The 23,698-nt window shown below is 37.1% G+C and overlaps 4 protein-coding genes across 4 annotated transcripts; 1 reads left to right on the top strand and 3 right to left on the bottom strand.

Annotated features, from left to right (window-relative positions):
• Positions 1–9,244: 9,244 nt before the first annotated feature.
• On the bottom strand, positions 9,245–11,872 carry LOC144422215 (uncharacterized). The gene is made up of 2 exons (XM_078112167.1): positions 10,180–11,872; positions 9,245–9,985 (listed from the first exon to the last, which is right to left on the bottom strand). Exon 1 carries the CDS (start codon positions 11,842–11,844, stop codon positions 10,777–10,779), a length of 1,068 nt encoding a protein of 355 aa, XP_077968293.1. The 5' UTR covers positions 11,845–11,872; the 3' UTR covers positions 9,245–9,985; positions 10,180–10,776.
• A 115-nt stretch (positions 11,873–11,987) lies between these two features.
• Positions 11,988–12,635, bottom strand: LOC144421940 (uncharacterized). The gene has a single exon (XM_078111547.1). The coding sequence runs from the start codon at positions 12,633–12,635 to the stop codon at positions 11,988–11,990; it is 648 nt and encodes a 215-aa protein (XP_077967673.1).
• Positions 12,636–12,820: 185 nt separating this feature from the next.
• LOC144421939 (uncharacterized) lies at positions 12,821–14,804 on the bottom strand. Its single transcript, XM_078111546.1, has 2 exons — positions 13,962–14,804; positions 12,821–13,525 (listed from the first exon to the last, which is right to left on the bottom strand). Exons 1-2 carry the CDS (start codon positions 14,802–14,804, stop codon positions 12,821–12,823), a joined length of 1,548 nt encoding a protein of 515 aa, XP_077967672.1.
• A 5,741-nt stretch (positions 14,805–20,545) lies between these two features.
• Positions 20,546–23,434, top strand: LOC120326163 (acylglycerol kinase, mitochondrial-like). Its single transcript, XM_039392406.2, has one exon. The coding sequence runs from the start codon at positions 21,095–21,097 to the stop codon at positions 22,370–22,372; it is 1,278 nt and encodes a 425-aa protein (XP_039248340.2). The 5' UTR covers positions 20,546–21,094; the 3' UTR covers positions 22,373–23,434.
• The last annotated feature ends 264 nt before the right edge of the window (positions 23,435–23,698 follow it).

Genomic DNA, 23,698 nt, shown 5'->3' with positions numbered 1-23,698 from the left:
GTTATATTGTTAGAATCGCGTTTGCTGTCATTGACATTCCAAAGGTCCTAAACGCCTGTACTTTTTTGATATTTAAACTTTTGTAATCATTTTATCCTTCTTTGTTCACCAGGTTGGCCATCGGTTCAGTATGACGTCAAAATGAATAGAAACATTATTTATGGAGTAATAATTTGAATGTTGAAAGAAACCGATACAGACGAATACTTGTCGTTTGTTGACCAAAGTGGAGTGTAAAATTGTTTAAAGGTGTTTCAATTCATTGATAGAAGAGGAGATTCTGACTACAAAGATTTAGAAGAAGTTTTAAGTTTTTGAGGTGTAATATTTTTTCCGGATATAACGCTGTTAAGAAACCTTCTGATTCACATATCAACGTAAGTTTTTGCTCAAAATTAAATTATTGAATAAAATCACTTTATAACTTGTAGATTCTGATATTTTTCAAAATGCTGTATTTCGCAAGTTTGAAGTGGTCCCGAAATCTCGTCACAACACGAGAAATTGATTCGATTTTAATTTTCGTATATTCGGAAATATTATCGTCATTTAATAAAATTATGTCACCCCAACTTGAGCTCACACACTTATTTATACACTCTGGATTACCTGCGGAGGAACCCAAAGTATAATATACTATGGACTATGGCCAATAGGATAATTCCGGTGAAATGTGAGTTTGCTATTTATTTCAGGCGGGTTTGTAACTATTGAAACGCTAATGAAGTAAACTTTTAATTCGTTCATGATATTGATAAACTTTCAAACTATGATAGACTATTCAAAAGGGAATGTTTGCTTCTAGTTTATTGCGACTTTATATGTTCTACCACAAGGATTTTGTATATTTATATATATTTAATTAACAAATGCCAAATGACTCAAGTATTGAAAGATAAAAATGAATCATTTCAAATGCAAGGAAGTTAGATTCGGTCTATTTCTGTCAATGACCTAACCGTAACTTAATGAATACTGGCTATGTGATTTTCGGATTTTTTTCATTATTTGTTGGCGCGTTGGTCCGTACTTCAGTTACTCAGTAAATGTTTGGTAATATCTCAGTTATAATTCAGTAAATGAAAGGCTAGTACATAATCTCATTGGTGACAAATAGGTTGAAATGAAAGGGTTATCCACGATAGTCATTTAGCATTTTGCTGTATTTTCTTCATACGGTATTTCTAATGTTTCAACCTGCTTGTCAGAAATTTTTAGATATTATCGCATATACGACATACACCTTAACTCTAAAGTGCTTTTTTATTTTCCTACAACTCTTGTCTCAAGTCGATCTACCTGAAAGCTTATTCTTCTTATCTTCAGTGTTAATTCTGGATGGTGACAATAAGTAAACAGAAATGCTCACAACCATGGATTCGCGTTATGCATTGGGAAGTCTAACAATTTTAGCAGTCAAGTTCGGTTTACTGTGAATTCTCATCCGTTTACAGTCGGTGAAATACCAGACAAAAAATACTATGCTTCGAGATTTTCTTCTACGAGATTCAGCTATTCGGAATTCAGTACCTCATAGTTATTTCCTAATCAAATTAACACGAACTGCTTCAAGCCTCGAGTCAGTTAATATTTACTAACTCGCAATATTATTATAGTCGTCGGTAGCTTCACTTTGAGTTTTCGTAACTTTGAGCAAATTTCCAATAGAAACGTCTCAGTGTTATGGTCGTTTTATATTATCAGCATTGATTATAGGCCATCACTTACTAAATAGCGATTGCTCTTATTGACATTCTTTGTGCATTTTCTTTCAACCCGTTGGTACTTTTTCGTTTTTAAATTTTCATCATCACTGCATCATTCCTTGTTTACCAGAACGGTCCAATATGACGTCATAAAGAATATAAACACTATTTTAATGACTTATAATTTGATATCAGATAAAAACCGATACAGGCGATTCCCTGCTCGTCTATCTATGCATGCTGACCAACGTAGAATGTAGATTTGTATAACGGTGTTTCAAATCATTGATGGAAGAGGAGATTTTGACTACAACGATTTGGAGAAGAATAACGAGATACATAAGTTTTTGAGACGTACGATATTTTCGACAATAACCCTGTTTAAAGAATCTTCTTATTCACATTGAGAAGCAATCATATATTAACGTTGTTTTGTTCAAAGTCAAATTATTGACTAAAATTACTCATGTCTGTAGCTTTCAGATACTGGTATTTTTCCAAATTCATTACTTTCCAAGTTGAAGTAGTCACGAAATATAGTCACAAAATAAGAATTATTTTTGATTTTATTTTCGGTATAGTCAGTAATCTTATCGTCATTTTATGAAATTATATTATTCTCCGAGTTGAGCTCACTCACTCATTCATCCACACTTGATTACCTCGCGAGCGAACACGGTTCTTCTTGTTCTGATAACATTTAAGAATGAGTTAATCTTCTACTTTCGTGGCTTACGTGAATGGAGACCATTGTCAACGTGCCATATGCCCTGTCCCAGCCAAATCGATTTATTTTCAACCATATTCAGCTTTCAAGCAACTCGACTCACAGCGATAAAGTGCCAATCTCGCTTTCTGTGCCTCAAAAATTTGCCGCAATTGGATCCAACTTTAAATCTGTTTAATTCTTTCATAACAATTAAGGTTATGGCCGAACAATACAATTCCCGCCGGCCGTTTTTTGCTGCCTATATGTCAGAAAATTTACCTCCTGTAATTACCCTCCTGTATCTCAAATTTGATAAAATTCGGTAATCAATTAATCTGCAGTTACTTGTAAGTTATTTTGTAAACATGAGTTTGAAAATAAAGCTACCAATTCAAAATTTTTTGACTGGGTGTGGGAGGGAAATACCACAATGCTTGCTTGATATGTCCGCAAGTTGTGTCGGTGACAATCTAATACGGCAGTTTCTCCTTATGACACTTTCTCCGTTATAAAAAGTTTGAAATCTTACACTAAATGTAAATATAGTAAGATTTTTGCACGTTTTAGTTAGTTCTTTTTGTGGTTTTTGCACGCTTCAGCTTAAAAAAATGTCAAAAATGATCAATATATTTGACAATAAGTGTTTGTTTTGTATTGCACTGTTTGCCTATTCTTGACACTATTGTGGCCCGCGAACGATACAAAAATAATAGTGTGGCCCGCGAGGTCGACAACCTTGGACCACCCTGCTCTAAAACAATTGACCTTATTGCTGAAAATTAAATAGATAAATAACAAAAATTGAATCTGTCTAATAAATGATGAATATTTTTCAGGTTATATGAATCACGAGTCATATCATTGGCACACAATTCTAATCTAGAAGAAATAATACAAGCTCAAGCAATTCTAAACTAAAGTCTAAACTAAACCGTAATATTAGACAAGTTCAATCCAGAAAGGAATCAGATCCACAGCAGTAGTAGCAGTTACTAAATTAGTATTCCGCATGCCTATGTGCGACACGAATGTGGAATGAAATTTTGTTAAATTACAGTGCACATCGTCATAGCGCTGGGCACATAGTTTGTAAAATTGATTTTTGACGAAATTGATTGATTTTTGGTGAAGCTCATTATGTGCCGAAACATTTTTGTCGTTTAACAAATTTTTTAGTTTAATTCGATAGATGATAAAATGATAATCAGAAATATTAATACAAGGTGTCTCAAACTTAAGTATACACTTTTAATTTTGGTTTACTTTTCAGTTACGCATTATAGAGCGTTCATTTCTTCAGAAAACATAGTGTGGACAAGTAGTAAACTTTAGGTATTGTTTACATTTTTTTAGCATCCCACAGAATGACAAGGATATTAAACCAAAAATGATGTGCAAAATTGCTGTTTGGCAAAAAGCTTTTGAATCAGTAAGGAAAACTCAGCGCCTCTTTAGCGTTTTACAGCTCGGTCGGTTCAATTCTTTTTACATTCAATGTCTGGCTATGATGTGGAAGTAAAGGAAAATATGGTCAAAATTATTGTAGCCGTTGCTGGGTTTGGGTCACGCTGAGATTTGCACTTACATTTTCCATTGTCGATTCAGCACATGCCCACCTGATGCGTGCATATTTTGTAGTAAAAGGCATTTACTACTTCCCTTTTTTAATTCGACTGTATTTTCCATGAAGAATCTGTCCCGACCTTTTCTCTATAACGAAATTTAACTTTTAGCTTAATTTGCAATATTTTCCTTCAACGCCTTTTCTAGATGCTAGAGTAAACCTCAACGTCACAAAGTATGCGAAGAAAATGTAATTGTATTTAATAGAAGAGTACATTCGCTGTTTACATAACGGTTTGTGAAGTTTAATGTAAGCCTCGCTGAAAAGCTTTGAATCCAGAGGGTTGTTTGGAGATGACTAAATTTATTGGCGAGTCAGGAATTTCGTAGGGACTATATTCTTCGAGCAATAGATTGGAAAAGGACAAAATGTTAAGCGTGTCAGACGTATGAAACTCTCCTTACTATTCAGCCTACTTCCGTGGAAGCAGAAAGTGAAGTTAGTGTAGGTAGATTATACGTTATAAAGCTTCGATCTCGTTTACGTAACTCCACAATTGATGCGTCAAGCTCTAAACAAAATGAAATACAGAAACAACAAATGATTGAAATGCATGATATTCTCTGTATAGGTGGTACATAATAAACAGCGAAACGTTTGGTGAATATGGGTAGCCTACAATAGGACTAGGAGGAAAATTGAGCAAAAATGCAGGAAATTTGAAGAAGAGAAAGTAACAACATCCGAATAGAATTCCTACATCTTTAAGCGCTGGAAAAAAAATATTTATAAGTACAGTTTATATCCGATGGCTAAGCATCAAATACTTTGACATGTGAAGTATATAGAAAGACTTTTTGTGTGGTCAAGGGCTGAGGAAACATCCCGAAAAACAATGTCCTCATTTATTTCAGTCTTACTGACATAGACGTCCATGTTCTTACCCATCTTATAAAGCTCTATGCAAACAATATTTGGTCAAAACAAAGTGATTCGTCACATAAGATCATCAAAAGCATACATACGTGATGTATCACAGTTTCTAAGAAAAACTTATAAAAACAAAAAAGTACGTTTCGCATGACGCAGAGATAAAACACGCTCTATCGTGAGTAATTATCCGCACATCCCACATAAGAGGCGTTCCAGGCTGCATTTTATCAGTAGGCTACCTTTTTCAAATTTAGTTCACACTACTGGCTACTACTTGAGGCATTTTCAGACAGCAGCTCACATCAGTTAAAATTTCAGCATCTACATCCATTTTCTTGACGATACCCACGTTCTCAGGTGCACTAAAAACAACACTATATTCGATCTTTCTGACCGATAAATAGTTGATCACCATGACAGCTTTAACCTTGGATCAAGCACTGTAGCCATTTTCAGAAGATCTTATCTACGGTATATGCCGTACGTTATAAGTACAAAAATTGTCGAGTCTAGAAATATTGCTGTCAATCGTGGCAGTGGCAGAATTGGTAATCGCGTATTGCTGAAATTTAGGCATTGGTGTGTTTGACCTTTTCTAAGCGCGGAAGTCACGAGAAGAGCGGTTTGTAATGGGCATCAATCATGATATCTTTTACACCAATGCTTGGGTTACATCACAAAAAAATGGGTTCTCCCGAAGTATGTGTACCAAGTTAGGGTTGGATCATAATTTTGTTTCGATTTTTCTTATTTTAGTTCTATTACGAGTTCGGAGACTGTCTGTGTTAGCCAAGTGAATTTACCCCCCTGCTTATAGGTTTCCGTCGCTTTACACAACTTGCTGTAAAGTAGGCAAACAAAATTAGTTACCTCTATATTGGTACACATACTTCTGGAGCGCCAAAAATTGTGGGGGGGGGGGCAAGTTTTTTTCTCAATACGACAATTATTCACGCATATCGCACTGAACAAGGCCAGGGGTACAGAAAGTCACAGATATCTATAGTCATGGAAGGAGCTACTATTATTTGTAAGGACCGGAATCATTTTATTACGACACGGGTGCGATTAGGAGCATGTGATTTAAATCCGAGACGCGTAATCTGCGATGCCAACACAGTCAAATACAAGACGATTGTGCTCAAATATATGGACATGAGGGCGAAGTATCACGGGTATCAAATTTTTTTTATTGTCGGCACCTACCGACTACCGTACACTTTCGACTGACCACGAGAACACAACGATTGCTAACGCGGAATCGCCGCAATGTGCGCATTTAATTTAGATGAAGTCATCACACAAAAATGTGAACCAGTGAAAAACGAATTCCATAGACTGCATAGAGGCCACGGAGTTTTCCATCTGTTTAGTAGTTTTTTTTTTTCACAACCATAACAGCAGGAAGAAAAATATCAAGAAAGCTAACAACGACAACATAATAAAACGAGCTACAGGTTAATTTCGTGTCCAACTAGCGATGATATCAATCCCCGACAAATAAAACGGCACGATTAGCTTGGTAGTCAACTTAATTTACCAACTTTGAAACCACCAACGTTCATTAATATAAATACACTTCAAATTCTTAATCAACATGAAGCAAATACTGTAATCCTAACATCAAGCTACATGTCGCACCATCCCCATAAAAGTTAATTCGTCGGTTTCCGCCAGCTGAGCTAGTAACTATACGATTGATTCTCGCCGTTGAACTTTTTAGTTCACAGCAGAAAAGATCGAGCGTAATACGATGTAACTGAAATTTATTCAAATTAGAAAATTATCGGTTATACTCATATAAACAAATCGTTCACTAGTCCATAGTAGCGCATATTGGCTACCTTTGATCAAATATTTCGGTGACGACCGTACATTTGAACCCATACATTTGCACCCGTATATCCGCGGGTTCAATCTATATATATGAGGGTGCTAAAATCCATGGGTTAGGGTTAGTATGGGTTCAAATATCCGTAAAAATATTCCATAGGTGCAATAGTATGCAGGTGCAATTGTCGTGGTTTCAAATTACGGGTTCAAATGTACGTGGGTTCAATCAAATGTAATGGAACCAATATTTCACTTTGTTTGTCAATTTCTCATATATCTCTGACACAACATTGTTGGAATAATATTTTCGCAAAGAAATGAATAGTGTGTGCAGTTGTTTATCAGCAAAAAATTGATGATGGATTAAATTTAAAATCTCATCTTTTTTACCACAGATTACGTGGAATCTAGAATTACCAAAAATCTGAAACTTGAAATAATGGCATTTGTAGAAGATAGTATGAGAGACATATTGAAAGACCTAATTAGCAAACATCACAGAAAAATATCGACCCAAATCAACGAACCCGTTCTAAAAAAAAGGGAGTAAATAATGAAACTGGATCGGATGGTACAAGATTTATCTGCAAGCAACAAAAGCCTGCGTTTGATTCTGAGTTTAAGGAACCTTGCTCTGTACATAGAGAAAGAGAATCTTGAATTCTGTACCATCCTATTTTAGAATGCTGAAAATACAGACAAGATTATGGTGAATCTGGGTAAACTATGCGGTATCGCTGTTGAAAGGCTTGGTACATCAATATCGTATCGAATCCCAAGAAGAGACGGTTTTAACACTGGACCAATAATAGTTCGTTTCACCAATACAAATATAGTGAATAGGTGTATAGTCGAAATATATGAAACTAACAAAATTAAAGATTTTGGCAATGCAGGTAGGTTAGCCTTCTCCTCATATAAAATAAGAATCTCGAAATATTTCAAGGTGATCTTCATTATAACGCGAGACTGGCTAGAAAAATCCAAAAAGTAGGATCTGGAAACCAATGGCAACATCTATATGAGAAAAAAACAAAAACAGTTTACGAATATTAATAACAAAACTGTCAGATTTAGATAAACCACTGCGAAATGGGACGGAAATTGAACACATTTCCTTTATCCAGCCTTTACAGACAAGAGCAATTCTAGCTATTTTGAGATGATCTAGAAACACACCATGAGACATGTGGTAATTAAAGACAATGCACAGTGAACAACTGATAAAAGAAAGTTTTAGGCGATATGCCGGCACATGATCATACCCCGTTGCTTTATCGTTTTTTTTAAGAATTGATTGTATTTTCTATTACCATCACTGAGGCATCTTACATGGACATGAATGATATGACTGGAGCACCCATAAGTTTAAGGTGTCCGCGATTACTTATGGTTTGAATTGCTGCCGATTTCTCCCGATCCTGAAAAAATAACAATTTTGAATGTTGTAGAAATTTTGCTACAAGCACAACCTCCCCAGACTGTCTGTTATATTCAGACACCTATTAGATAAAGAAAAAGATTTTAAACCAGTTGGCCAAAAATACTGTTGAAAGTCAGCAAAGTATTCGCACAATTTATGCAAAATTTTGCTAATTCACTGTACAAAGTACGAGAATCTCAGTGGGCAATTTGACCAGGGCACGCCTTTTCAAAACTGGCAAACATATGGATTGTACTGGGTGTCTCCAAAATGTCACACGTGGTACAAGTGAGACACGTGGTACAAGTGAGACACGCGATACAAGTAGGACACTTAGTACAAATGGGACACGTAGTATAAGTGGGACACGTGGTACGCGTGATAACGTTCCTGCAAACGGACAGCGACCGTGCAGAGAGACGCAAGTAATGAGATAAAATTGGTTTTGCATGTTCCAAACTAATATTTCGCCTTCTCATTTAATCTGTTTCATTTACAGCAATTACATGTGGCTTACAATTCAGTGAATTTACTAGTGCTTCAAATTTTGCATAGTTTTTAAAAGAAAATAAAGAAATGATATTGATTGAAAGGGTCATGAAACCACTTAGTTTAAGACTATCATTAAATTTAATGTCATTGACTTCACTGGACAAAATGTACTTATTTGAACAATTGTACATGAATACTGTGTGTATGTTGTTAAAATTATCAGTATCAGTATTGTCTGAGTCGAGGAATATTTGGTTAAGGTATTCGGGTTCAAGAATTCAATCAAGAGCCTGAATTCAGATATTTCAGAGTCACAAAGAGAAGAAAACGGTATGCAGTCTTTTTCACAGACAGGCAGATGAAACAGCACCAAGGTATTTCATCAGATTCCAGGTTTTCATATTGTTGGCCAAAAATTTTAGTATAATATATACATTTCAAGTGTATCCAAACTGAAATTTCGCCGTCTTAGTCTTTTCTTTTTTTGTACTTTAGTCTTTCCAACAAGACAAACCATTGTCTAGTATTTTTTTAGTTGTAGTCCACTGGGAAATATTCATATATACCGTTGGTGAGTGGTATGCCTTCCTAATCTCGACGTGGGACAGTCTGATTTATTTCCTATGGGGAACAATGGATCGGGGTTCAGTGGGACATAATCCACTGGGCACAATTCGGCAGTGTGTGATCCATTAAATCGGGGGTCGGCAACCTTTTGTCGCTCGCGGGCCAAAATTATGGTTGCAAGTCATTGGAGGGCCGCACATATATATTTAAAAAGTTGAAAAACCGAACGGATGGTACTTTTTATAATAAAAATCAAGCAGTGATACATCTCTCGAATAGAATATAGATTTATTTCTTCACCACATCTCATAAAATTCCATTTGAATATTTTCAGCGCCATTGAACCCTTCGCACTTTGAATCAACTTTTCTGCGCTTTGTTGCCATTTGCTTAATTATCATTTAATTATATGATTATTAAACGAGTAATTGTAAATTGTATAATTGTTAGGTTATAATATAATATAGTCTAAAGAATATATTCGTAAAAACGAATGTTTTGTTACTATAATTCAGTGAAGCGTCGCGGGCCGGATTATAGTGCTCCGCGGGCCTGATCCGGCCCGCGGGCCGTAGGTTGCCGACCCCTGCATTAAATGCTCATAGAGGCCTTGTAACAGCCGTTCTTTGTGACCTGGACGACACCGACTGCACACTAGATATTTATTAACAGTTCAATAACGCGGTCTTTCAAGCCCCAAGTTTGTATCCTCAATCCAGAAAATCACACAACTCGAAGTGTACAGTTGACACGGTTATCTTAATACAAACGTAAAAACAAATCAATACAAAATACTTGCAATAAATAAATAATCGTACACAATTCGGCCTTTAGAAAGCCTACTCAAATTTATGAACACATTTATCAAACTTAGTTATTAACCAGTCTAACCAAATTACCATTAAATAACTTGCAGCCTTCAAATCAGAAAAAGTTACAAATTATAACATACCGAATTTGTCTGCTCTTCCAGGCTTAAATTATCATAAGTTGAACAAGAAATCATTCGTCAATGAAATCCGAACAAATCAATTAAATAAACTATAACTGTAAAAACAATCACAAAGGCAATCTAATGCTCATAAAATATCCCTAAACTAGGCCTATGTGGGGCAGCCATAATCTACATTATTTAATCGTCCTACTGTCAAAACAGAAAGTCAAGGTCGCTGAACAATTTTAACTTATTTACAAATTACAACGAAATGAGCGCCATTCTCCTATAAAAGTAAAGCGCTATCTAAAACAAATTACCGAAACTATCCCTGTCTAAGCGAGACATGTCTGGGCAAGCAATTGCCACGAAGACTCTCTCAATTGTTTCGTAACAAAGTGTGTAGAAGCACACTGTCAATCAAGGGAAATTACGGCGTCAACAATAACAAATAAATTACTACACAAGTTAAACGGACGCAATGTTTAAGTCAATACAAAAATCAAGTGAATGCGATTCTCGACGTAACATCCTCCCAGCCAGATGTTGGAACCCAGTGAAAACATCTTACTCACAAATTTCTTACATCGAGGATATCACACACTTGAAAACATTTTACTCATTAACTCTATAAATCAAGCACAACTTTGGAATTGGCCTTCTCAATAAACCCCTGGATGTCTTCACAGTAACTTGACGCACAGCTCCAAGTTTATCAGGCGTAGTTTCCATAACACGTCCAGTCTGCCACTTCCTTCTCGGTATAGTAGTGTCCACAAGTAGCACAATATCACCAACTTCCATATTACGTTCCTTCGAAGTCCATTTCTGACGTGTTTGAATTGTGGGTAAGTATTCTTTGATCCACCTGATGCAAAACTGATCAGCTAAATACTGCATTTGTCTCCATCTTCTTCGAGTGTAACAATCCTTTTTGTCGAATAAGTCAGGAGGTAAATTACTTGTAGGATTCAGTAACAGCAAATGATTTGGAGTTAGTGGCTCATCATCCTTCGGATCGAAACTTATTGGAGTGATGGGTCTGGAATTCAACTGTGATTCCACTTCACAAAAAATAGTAGCCAAAGCTTCATCTGACACCAACTGATCGTGTAAGAGAGCAACCAAAATCTTTCGAACTGATCGAATTAATCTTTCGTAACATCCTCCAAAATTAGAAGCAGTAGGTGGATTGAATTGGAATTTAATATTATCTTGACGCAAAAATTGTCCAACTTTGCTTGAATTCCAAACTTCTATTTCTTTACGTAGGATTTTATTTGCTGCAACGAAGTTACTACCGTTGTCACAGATGAACTTGAATGGTCTACTTCTACGTGCAATAAATCTTCTTAATGCGTTTATGAATGAATCTGCATCCATCGAGTATGCAACTTCCAAGTGTACGGCACGAGTTGTCATGCATGTAAATATACAACCCCACCTCTTGACAGTACTCCGTCCTTGCTTTACAAGAAAATGTCCGAAGTAGTCTACTCCAACATAGGAAAATGGTCTTTCACCTGGTGAGACTCTTTCCTTCGGAAGATCGGCCATGATCTGTTTACTCACAGGTGAACTTCTTCTTCGACAAAACATGCATTTTCTGATAACAGATTTCACCATAGCGCCTCCTTTAACAATCCAAAATCGTTGTCTTAGAGAAGTCCATGTACTCCCCATACCAGAATGATGTGTAGATACATGATGTTCTCTTATAATTATCTCAGTTACATGATGTTTATGTGGGAGTATAATCAGATGTTTAACATCAAAATCAACCGGTGCATTTCTCAATCTCCCACCAACTCTGATGAAGCCATCTTTCACAATCGGATCGAGTTTATGCAGGAAATTTGCAATCTTCTCAGTACTTGCTTTCCAGATGTACTTCTATGATTGGCTTTCTGCAATGCATCAATAACTTCGCCAAATTCTTGTCTCTGTATGTATTTCAAAATGTCGTCTCCAGCAACTCGCAATTCTTCAACTTCAAGTTTCTCATTGCACTTATATTTCTTCTTCTTCTTATGAAGGTAGTGTTTAAATCGAATCATCCATGCACTTGCCTTTTTCAACTTATACCATGTTGAGAAATATGAAATGAATTTACCCATTGGCTTCAAAGCGAAATCAGAAACATAATTTGTAACAACTGGTGGCTTCTGGGATTGTATCTTGCATCTCACAAATTCATCAGGAAGCTCAGGTAACTGTACTGGCGGTTTAGGCCAATGTTCCTCTTGCTCTTGGAGAAATGATGGTCCATTTAGCCATCGTTCATCCATCAATGAATGTACAGACAACCGTCTGGATGCATTATCTGCAGGATTTAAATCTGTAGGTACATATCGCCACTGCAAGGCATTCGATCCATCTTCAATCTTTGCAAGTCGATTTGCCACAAATGTTGGAAATCTTCGTGATGTATTGTTAATACTCAAAAGCACAGAAGTCGAGTCCGTCCAAAACATCGACTCTATTTCTTCCAATTCACTTAATAATCACATTAAGTCCAATTCACGTCTCAGAAATAAATCTAATTTGACTGCAAGAGCGGCAGCAGTCAACTCTAGCCGTGGTATTGAAACAGTTTTGATGGGTGCAAGTCGAGCTTTTCCTAAAAGAAACGCAACATGAATATTCCCATCTTCGTTGATTAGTCGCAAATACGATACCGTTCCATAGGCAACGGCAGAGCCGTCTGCAAAATGGTTATTTGACGAGTCACAATATTGCCAAAACCAGACGGCGCAAAACATCTTTGCATGAATATATTCTCAGGTCCGGGAATATCCTCGAGCCATCTGTTCCACAATAAATTTTCACTATTCGATATTTCATCGTCCCATCCATAATTATTTCGACATAACTGCTGCATCAATATCCTTGCTTTAAGTATTACAGGTGCCACTATTCCCAACGGGTCAATAATCGAACTGAATACAGACAAAATCCCTCGTTTTGTTGCGGGTTCTGATTTCACATTAACATCAAATCCAAAACAATAATCTTGAATATTCCACTTTATTCCGAGTACTCGATCGATCTTTTCCGGTTCTAAGTTTACACTTGACGCAGAGTCTGCTCTGTCTTTAGCAGGAATCCCAGACAGAACTTCAGGATTGAAACTTTTCCACTTTGCTAGATAAAATCCCTTTTTCTCCAGCAATTTATTTGTTTCTCGAACAATATGAATTCCCTGGTCTACAGTAGATGAGCCATTCAGGTAATCATCAACATAAAAATTTCGCTCAACTCCTTTGACAACTTTTTCGTCAAATTCATCTCGGTGATCTTGAGCCGTCTTCTTCAAACTCCAGTTTGCACAAAACGGAGATGATACGCTACGCCAAATATGTGCCTGACCATAAAATATTCTGATGGATCCTGTGACAAATCACCTCCAGGCCACCACATAAATCGCAATACATTCCAATCCTTTGGGTGCACTTTCACCTGATGGAACATTGCTTCGATGTCAGCCACAATAGCTATTTCATGTTGTCTAAAGCGGAGAAGTGTTCCGAGTAGAGAATTTGCCGAATCCGGGCCCCTCAATAGTTGGTCATTCAAGGAAGCATTCATACAACGTGATGCAGCGTCAAAGACAACCCGTACCTTGCCTGGCTTTTGTTCAGAAAACACGGTGATGAGGCAAGTACCAAACTGCACCTTTACGGCCAACTTTATATTCATTCGGGATACGTTTTGCAAATCCAAGACTAATATATTTCTCCATAGTATCACAGTACTTCTTTTTCAAAACAGGATCACTCTTCAATTTTCGTTCAATATACCTCAAGCAAACGTTTCATTGCACTTCTATTATCTGGCAAATCGGGACATCCTGGCTTCCATGGCAATGGTAACTGATAATGTCCGTCCACGATCTCAACGGAATCTTCCATCAATTGCAATGCATATTTGTCTTCCTTGGACATTGATGGAATAGGCGACAGTGAAGCATCTTTGAAATTACTTTCCCACAAACATTTGATTTGCTGACTAAGCAAGTCTTCCTCTTGCACTTGAACGCAATGAATGTGAACATCACTGTTTCTCTCGTAAAATAAAGCTGGTCCAACCAATGACCATCCTAAAATGGATTTCTTCGCCGAAGGTTCATTGTGTTTCCCTCGTCTCTCATCCATTGTCCAAAACACTTTAGGGACATTTACCCCAATCATCAACATCACGTCTTTACACGACAGAGTAGGAATCTTCAATCCCTTCAAATGTGCATGACTTTGTACATCAAATTGTGCTTCATTAGCTTTAACAGGCAATCTATCAACAGTTAGCACATGAGGTAAATCAACACTTTCTCTACCATCAAGTGATTTTACAGTAAAATCAACCGCAAAACCATCTTGTGATGTTGGTACCGCATTCACAGTTGTCAACGAAAACTGCGTTTTCTTGCCTCTCAACTTCAATAGATCAAGAAGTCGTTCATCGCATAAGCAAGCAGTATAGCCTTCATCTAAAAATGCATACGTTTCTATTTCTCTTCTGTTGGCACAGATCTTGACAGGTACAATATTCAAAATCTCTTGTTCTCTTCTGTGCAATAAAGTATTATGTTTCAACCTACACCCGTCAACAGTACAAGCAGGTGGTTTACGACAATTTCTCGACATATGACCATATACAAAACAGTTATCGCACAATCTTGCCTTTCAAACAATCTTCAAGCGGTCACCGTGTGACTTCTGCAGGAATTTGTAACAGTCAACAAGTTTGTGTTACGTCTTTAAACAGTCAGGACAGACATCTCTTCCCTTTTCAATAGGTTTTGCACTGGTAACACTGCTGTCAACAGTTGAAGTCACAGCAGTAGAATGAGCGTGAATCTTTCGCCTATTCGATGATTGAAATCGTAAACGATATTGCTGTTCTTGCTCCCTTCGAGCTCTCAAGGCTTTTTCATAAGGCGTATTTGCAGCCGCAGCCTTTTTCTTCATAAATCGAACAAGATCTTTAAATCTCACTTCTCTATCTTGTCCATCTAATTCTGCCACTGATTCTTCCCAGTTGTTTTGCAATTTGAGAGGAAGTCGTAATACGATGGACAAAATAGTATCAAAATTACCCAAATCCCCAAAATATTTCAAATGTTCAAAGTGACTAAACATTCTTCTAACGTTTGAGAAAGACGTAACAAACTTTCGTTATCTCCAGGTTTCGACCATGGTCCTTTAGTCAACTTTTCAGAATATTTTCTAGACCGTATGTCTTTCGGAGCAAATCGCATGCTTCTTTATAACCTTCATCGGGTGCCAACATTGTACAGTGCATAATCAGTTCTCTCGCATCACTTTCGCAGTATTGTACCAAATATGACAACTTTTTACTTGTATCATGTACTCTTCTATCAATATTTAAGTTGAAGTTAGTGATAAACCGGACATATTCAGTCTCTATTCCACTGAAATGCAATAATTCAGGTCTAGGTCTATCAGTTCCGTCTTGCAACATAGATGCCATATTGCCCAATAAACTTTCCACATTTGGTGACGATTGATCATGCGTGTTTCGTTGTGGGATTTGTGCTTCTGTGTACGGAGGTTGATTTAATGGTTCATACCGATCCGGTATATTCACATTCACCGCTTCTCTCATATTAACAGTAGAAGCAGGTCTTCCAACATTTAATACAGGATTTCCCACTCTGACTCTAGATTGTGATAACAAATCTGATGCGGGCAATTTAGGTCTCACATCTGGAGGCTTCGATACCGGCACTCCTATTTCATTCACTGGTACTTCTTGGTTTTGATTAGGTGAATGTGAACGAGACATATTTTCATATAATGACATACCTTCACCTCCCTGCGAAGCATTTTCCCATACATGGGCTGCTATACAGGCTGATTCATAAGCATGCTGCAATTCCAAACGCTTTGTTCCACTTTGAGCATCCCCTTCGATTTGTCTAGCTCTTATTTCAGCCTTCATTCGGGCTTCCTGCTCTTGCTTTCTAGCATTTTCCATAGCTTCGCGTTCCAGCCTTCTAGCACTTTCTATAGCTTCACGTTCCAGCCTTTTAGCATTTTCTGTAGCTTCACGTTCCAGCCTTTCAGCTTCAATTTGGGCATCTAATTTCATTTTCTTTGCTGCCATTTTCGCATCAATTTCTCGCTTTTTTGCGGCATCTTTTTCTACTTGCTGTCAAATACTAGCATGAGCAAGTTCTCTAATGGCAATGGCTTCTGTACGTTTAGTACTCGAACTTGAACTGGCACACGAACGACGGGAACTTTTTCCAGAAATTATAGAACGTGCTTTAGGGCTATGTGTCGATGATTTAGGGCCATCAACGTCAGACTTTTGAACCAATCGCGTAAGTGCACATTGAATTCTTGAAACTCGCGCAGTTCACACTGGAAAAATTCACTGACATTTCTTCGATCTTCTTCAGAACGTAAAGTACTCACATGAATTTCATGAGCATTTGAATACTCTGTGAACCGTTTGTCAATGTCAGCACTTTTCAATTTCAACAAATCTAGATTTTGGTAGTCTGACATAAGTCTCTCAGCATCTTGATATAATTCCTTCATACGAGCACGTAACTCTTCTAAATTTGATTTCGAAACAGATTCTGCATCTATAATGTACAATTACAGTGCTCTTCAAACATGCAACAAAAGTTTAAATATTCAACAGTACGATGATTTCTTCAATTTTGACGATTTACTGAACTCCTGTCGGCATTCGACGATACTTTATTAATGCAATACCAAACGTTATATGCAAATTTTGATAACTTTATTTGCGGAAATTCGATAACTTTAATGTAACAGCCGTTCTTTGTGACCTGGACGACACCGACTGCACACTAGATATTGGTGACCGTACATTTGAACCCATGTACATTTGAACCCATGCGTATATTCACAGGTTCAATCTATATGCGGGTGCTAAAACCCATGGGTTAGGGTTAGTATGGGTTTAACTATCCGTGAAACAAAAAAAATTCTATAGGTGCAATAGCATACAGGTGCAATTGTCATGGGTTCAAATGTACGTGGGTTCAAATGTAATGGAACCTAGATATTTATTAACAGTTCAATAACGCGGTCTTTCAAGCTCCAAGTTCGTATCCTCACTCCAGAAAATCACACAACTCGAAGTATACAGTTGACACGGTTATCTTAATACAAACGTAAAAACAAATCAATACAAAATACTTGTAATAAATAAATAATCGTACACAATTCGGCCTTTAGAAAGCCTACTCAAATTTATGAACACATTTAACAAACATTTTGTTGTCTGCTATTCCAGGCTTAAATTATCATAAGTAGATTAAGAAATCATTCGTCCATGAAATCCGAACAAATCAATTAAATAAACTATAACTGTAAAAACAATCACAAAGGCAATCTAATGCTCATAAAATATCCCTAAACTAGGCCTATGTGGGGCAGCCATAATCTACATTATTTAATCGTCCTACTGTCAAAACAGAAAGTCAAGGTCGCTGAACAATTTTAACTTATTTACAAATTACAACGAAACGAGCGCCATTCTCCTATAAAAGTAAAGCGCTATCTAAAACAAATTACCGAAACTATCCCTGTCTAAGCGAGACATGTCTGGGCAAGCAATTGCCACGAAGACTCTCACAATTGTTTCGTAACAAAGTGTGTAGAAGCACACTGTCAATCAAGGGAAATTACGGCGTCAACAATAACAAATAAATTACTACACAAGTTAAACGGACGCAATGTTTAAGTCAAAACAAAAATAAAGTGAATGCGATTCTCGATGTAACAGCCTGTAGATGCGTGTTTTGTGTACTATTAAGTATATATATTTTGGACATAGTTTAATATGAAATATATTCTAGATTCAAAAATATTTTTCAGAGTGATTCAGTTTCGAAGAAGTAAACAATAAATATTTTGCCTTTGGCCGGAATCAGAAATTTTACTTGGTACTATATAAATTTTGGTTTTGTTTCAGTAGGCGAAACTTAGTGATTGAAAAAAATCACGCCATTGTTATGGACCTTTCCCCGACCTTTGACCCTCGAAAAATTCTTCCTATACTTTACCATTGCAAAATTTTCAGGGCTATTTTAAGAGTGCTTTTGCAAGTTGGCGCCTGTAAAATGGGGTATGTGTTTCAAACCATCATTATGATTCATCGCATACAACAAACTGTTTTTTAAAAGTACCGGTAAAGAATTTCAGGCTAGTCTATCACAGCTATTTCTACAATGAAAATTCTACAACAAACTCCTAGGAAGACAGCGTGATCATTGAATTATCTGATTTTTATTTAAGTTTCCGAAACACAACTGAAAACTAACGAATAGAGTTCAAAAACGCGAAAACGAGGTAATGTTTACAACCAGCCTTGAAAATCTGTCTGAGTGAGAAAAGGGGGCATTGTTACGTCACTCTTCGCATCTTGCTGATTGGCCAATGTCACGAAATAAACAAGGAAGTCGATACTCGGGGAAAGGTCCATTGTTTCTTTTTGAACAGCACTCAAAGCCTGTATTTGATGTTTATGGCCTTTTAACAAAGAACTGTCATCATCAAAAATGGAAGTTTCAAAACTCATTTTCAATAGGTATAATCCGAAAGTAAAAAAATGAATTTATTTCAGATTTAATAATAGAAATCCAAAATATTCAACAAGTAAGTCTACAACGAAGAATTTTTAGATACAAATGGCCCCAAAGTGATTTTATGTTACCAATGCAGAAAAATTTTTTAGGGGATTTTTTGAAAAAAGATCTAGAATACTTTGGTTGAACATTGATTTTACCCAACCAGAGGTCAGATCTCAGAGGCAGCGTTGCATGGAGGCAGTTAATTCTACTTGTGAACCACCAAGTTTTACTTTCCAAAAATACCATGATAGAGCTCTAGCGTCACATCATATATTCTAGCAGTTCTCAACCTTTTATGGTTCGTGACCCCTTTCCGGCGCTTTTTTGCACTCGTGGCCATTCGCCATTCCAAAAAACCAAACGTGTTGGATTGTATTAAGTTTTTATTACCTTTTATGGAATGCAAAAGCAAACCACGGACAAGAAAGTATAAGAGCTTTCTAGTATACAATGAGTGGGAATCGCTCGGGACTGTCTGACGACTTACAGATAAGTTGCGAGTCGCAACTTGCGACAAATGAACTAGCAGTGAAGAAGCTTTCTTTCTTAGTAATGGGTAAAAGTAGTGATATGCCACTTCAAAGCTGCATTCAAAAGCGGGCTTATCCTCCGGCAGAAACCCTAACTTGGCCAATGTTGCTTTATTGTCAATCTAACTCGCTTGGCAGCCAAGAATCCGATATCAACGCTTTTACCCGGTGATGATTTTTGTCACGGTGGTTTTGGAGTTTAGATGGACTTAATGATTCATTGCTCTTTACATACGAGCAATGCAAGTATTGAGGACATTCTCGGTCATCTCGACTTACTTTTGTAAAGCCAAAGTAACTGTCGTTCCATTTTCGTATTTTGGGATTTCCGTCTATAATACGATAGCGAAGGTTATCTCGCAGTCTAGTGAAATTACAGGTTAGACGGCTTACCAGCGAACTATATTGGTAGATTTCATATTCCATGGACCTTTCCCCGAGCATCGACTTCCTTGTTTACTTCGTGACATTGGCCAATCAGCAAGATGCAAAATGTGACGTAACAATGCCCCCTTTTCGCATCCGCTCAGACACTTTTCTCACTCAGACAGATTTTCAAGCGTGGTTGTAAACATTACCTCGTTTTCGCGTTTTTGAACTCTATTCGTTAGTTTTCAGTTGTGTTTCGGAAACTTAATAAAAAATCATATAATTCAATGATCACTCTGTCTTCCTAGGAGTTTTAATTTAATTGCAGTAATAAAAATTAGTGTAGAAATAGCTGTGATAGACTAGCCTGAAATTATCTACCGGTACTTTTAAAAAACAGATTGTTGTGTGCGATGAATCATAATGATGGTTTGAAACACATACCCCATTTTACAGGCGCCAACTCGCAAAAGCATTCCTAAAATAGCACTGAAAATTTTGCAATGGTAAAGTATAGGAAGAATTTTCCAGGGATCAAAGGTCGGGGAAAGGTCCATTATGCTCAAACAATTCACGCACAAGAAAGTGAATACATATCAACCTATTCAGGCAATTAAACTGCGGTGAACGCCGCAGAGAATTTTATTATAAAAGGAAAATATGCAAACGAAATCGTTTTAGGGTCAATTATTAGCATTGTGTCGTGACCCCCTTAGGGGGGCACCAGCCTCCGGTTGAGAACCACTGATCTATTATAAACTAAAGTACGGTAGGTAAATAAATATGAATAGGCGTAGCACAGTGAGACTAAATATGGCAACTGAGGTTTCAAAGTAGTTCAAGGATCAACAGCTAAGGGACCTCCTGCGGCAGTCGGCGTCAGGCCATGGTTTACTACTGATTGGTCAGGCATGGAGATGCCGTGTAACGTGTGCTGGAAATTGGGTTTTAGTGTAGTACCGTACTGGTACCTAGAGTACTTCTAGTGGGGGTGGCATGACCATTTTTGCATAGGCTATGGGTTTCTTTAAATTACGGTACGTTACTACAACGTCACAATCACGTCATGTTGCAGGTCGGTTTTGGCTCCAGCCGACCAAGTCCATGCTTCGATGCATGTCTGCATGTGGAACCAGTAACTGGCCAACTAATCCCATACCGGTACCTAACCCACATCGCGACATGGACCGGTACGGTACTGTAACCGGACGTCACACGTCAGGACGTGGGCCATGGTTCGCCATATTTTTGTTCCGGCTTTTTCCCCCTCAACGCGGTAACGTCACACCAGACCTGCAGACCGGGCACTGGTACGGTACCTACTTGCGGTAATTCGAAATTTATCTTACTTGTCAAAATTTATCGCAGTTTGGTCATCAGTTCTGCAAATAACTTACAGATTATGGTTGTAATTAGGTTTGCAAAAGCTGTGAAAAACAATCCAAAAAAGTCTATTGCTGGTGCAATCGTCTTAGCATGGTTCGGAAAATGGGCAGAAAAAAGATACATAGCGCATCTTTTCAGAAGGGCTGAATGTCAAACAGCTGTAAAGCTTGGACAAAAAAGTTTACATGAACTTCAAGACGCAAAGCGTGTCACAGTTCTTTTGAACCCTGCTGCGAATGGTGGAAAAGCAAATGCTTTGTATGAGAAGTATGCAGCCCCAATACTACATCTTGCTGGTTATGATGTGCATCTGGTGAAATTAAACTATGAGGGAGAAGCTAAAAAACTTATGTCTGTTGTCAACAATGACATTGATATGATTATTTGTGCTGGCGGCGATGGAACTCTAAGTGAAATTGTCACAGGTTTAATGCGACGACCAGATTCAAATTGGAAGAAGATTCCTATTGGAATTATTCCTCTCGGCAAGAAAAATACAATGTGTAAGAGATTGATTCAAAATGCGGATCATGATAAACAACCTCATTTTATTTGTAGCGCAGCATCTGCCATAACCAGAAGTATACAAACGCCTGTGGATGTTATGAAAATTGATGGTTCGACTGGGAAAACTGTGTATGCTGTTTCAAGTATCAGTTGGGGCACCTATAGTGATCTTCAGGATAGAATAAAAAAGTTTTGGTTTCTCGGCCCTCTGAAATCATACATACCATTTGTTTTGTCTTTATTGAAGTCTGACCCTACAAAGCCAAGAACATTTTCTATATCATACACAGACCCTGAGGTTGTTCCTATTTCCCTAGAAGAAAATTGTGTGGAAAACAGTTCTGGCCTTTCGGTGTCTTCCCTTCTCTCCAAAATCTTTTACAGGTTCTGGCCTTGGAAATCAAAATCAGAGCCACTCATTGAACAAACTGCTGAGTTAATTGAAGAAAATTGGAATGATTTACCCAAAACAAGCATTGAGTTTTTTGCTCAAGCGAATAAGCATTTGAATTCTGAGGGAAGAGAGAAAGCCTCGATACAAGTACAGCTCGAGTCTAATAATGTGTCGTACACTGATTTTGTTACACATGGCCCATTTATATTCCAAAAGGGTGATCACCCATTTGTTAACACTGACTCTGATTTTGAAGTGGATAAATTAAAGTTATCATCACAATTATCTGATAATTACGAGCAACACATTAGTATTGATAATGATAGATATGAAGCAATGGATTTATCTGTCCAATTAGTTCCCAATTGCATTAACATGATTTGTTCAAAATAAAAAGGTTTCTGCAACGAATTAACTGTCTATCTAATCCATTACCCAACATGGACTGGTAACCGCACAAGAGGCCATGGTTCGCCACATAATTAAGCCATCCTTTCCCCTGATTTTCCACTCCCTTGGATTGATTTATAATGTCATTAATAGTTTAAAATTCCTGGTATTGTAGATTTACAATGAGGATGTTCCCTTTTTTCAAAATACAATACAATGTGCAACCCGATTCTAATAAGTTAATGTCGAACATAGACTAAGGTGGTATTTCAGTCCGCCCTTCATACTGCCTTATGAGGACTTTTTAATTAAATTAGCTTCAAAACAGACTGCCTTAACTCTTTCTGCAAATTTTTGTACTGCTCTTTCCTATTGTTTCGCGTAAATGAAATTCTTTCCAAGTCCATATGCTCCAAGTTAAAAACTCATGCTTTGGCATACTCTTTGATTTGGTATTGCCTGTTCCAGAACAATTTAACATAAAATGAATAGTACGGTTTTGAATCGAACATATAGTCTGCTTGAAAAGCGGGATAAAACTTTCAGTTTAAATTGTTCAGAATAAAATTATCCAATATTCCAAATACAGTCTCAATTACTGTTCACAAATACATTTTAAATTTGGCCATGTTTGATGAATATATATTTTTGTGAGAATTCCACTCATAAACCACCAAGTTTTACTTTTCAAACATACCATAATATAAATATCGAAAAATCAAATATTCACCATTTTCAAATTATAAATTCGTTCGAACATCCCAGTTCTCAACTGTTCTTCGTATAGGTAAATCGTTTGATTTTCAACAAAAAGTGCAGAGTTAAACAAATTTCCACTGACATTCTAAGAGCTATATTTAAGTAAAGGAGGTGGAAATATCAGTAGATAGTTGTTAATATTATACTTTAAATAATTCAACATTTTTTGTTTAATCGTTTTTTATTCTTCTCGAATGTTCAATTTTGTTACTACAATGAAACGCATAAGATCATATACCAGTATGGGGTATAAGAGATGTTTTGCTGTTAGTTTTTCATGTTCAGATTAAACGATCAAAACACTGATTTCTGTTTTTCGATCAGTATACGCTTCACTACAGGTAGATTTTATTTCGGTACACCGATGAACGCTCAGGTAGTTATAAGATTTCCAGTGAGTGAGTATGTCAATCGTTACAAGTTCCTGAAAAGTGACATCGACAGCATTCTTATTTGTTGCTGGTTCAGAAGGGTCATTTCAAAGCGCGATATCATAAATAAAATTCAATCTTGGCCCATCGGCCGTCTCCACTTGCACGTGATTAATACCTTAGTCGTGGATATCGTTCT

Source organism: Styela clava, chromosome 4 (genome assembly GCF_964204865.1).
Source record: "Styela clava chromosome 4, kaStyClav1.hap1.2, whole genome shotgun sequence".
NCBI lineage: Eukaryota > Metazoa > Chordata > Ascidiacea > Stolidobranchia > Styelidae > Styela > Styela clava.
The sequence above is the reverse complement of the archived record's forward strand: the minus strand, read 5'-3'. Positions and strand labels throughout refer to the sequence as shown.

Coding starts and splice junctions, on each gene's coding strand:
- LOC144422215 (XM_078112167.1), bottom strand. CDS start 11,844: ATGGGGAGTACATGGACTTCTCTAAGACAACGATTTTGGATTGTTAAA.
- LOC144421940 (XM_078111547.1), bottom strand. CDS start 12,635: ATGTTTTGGACGGACTCGACTTCTGTGCTTTTGAGTATTAACAATACA.
- LOC144421939 (XM_078111546.1), bottom strand. CDS start 14,804: ATGTCGAGAAATTGTCGTAAACCACCTGCTTGTACTGTTGACGGGTGT. Junction 13,526..13,961: donor CAATGAAACGTTTGCTTGAG/GTATATTGAACG, acceptor TTTTATGGTCAG/GCACATATTTGGCGTAGCGT.
- LOC120326163 (XM_039392406.2), top strand. CDS start 21,095: ATGGTTGTAATTAGGTTTGCAAAAGCTGTGAAAAACAATCCAAAAAAG.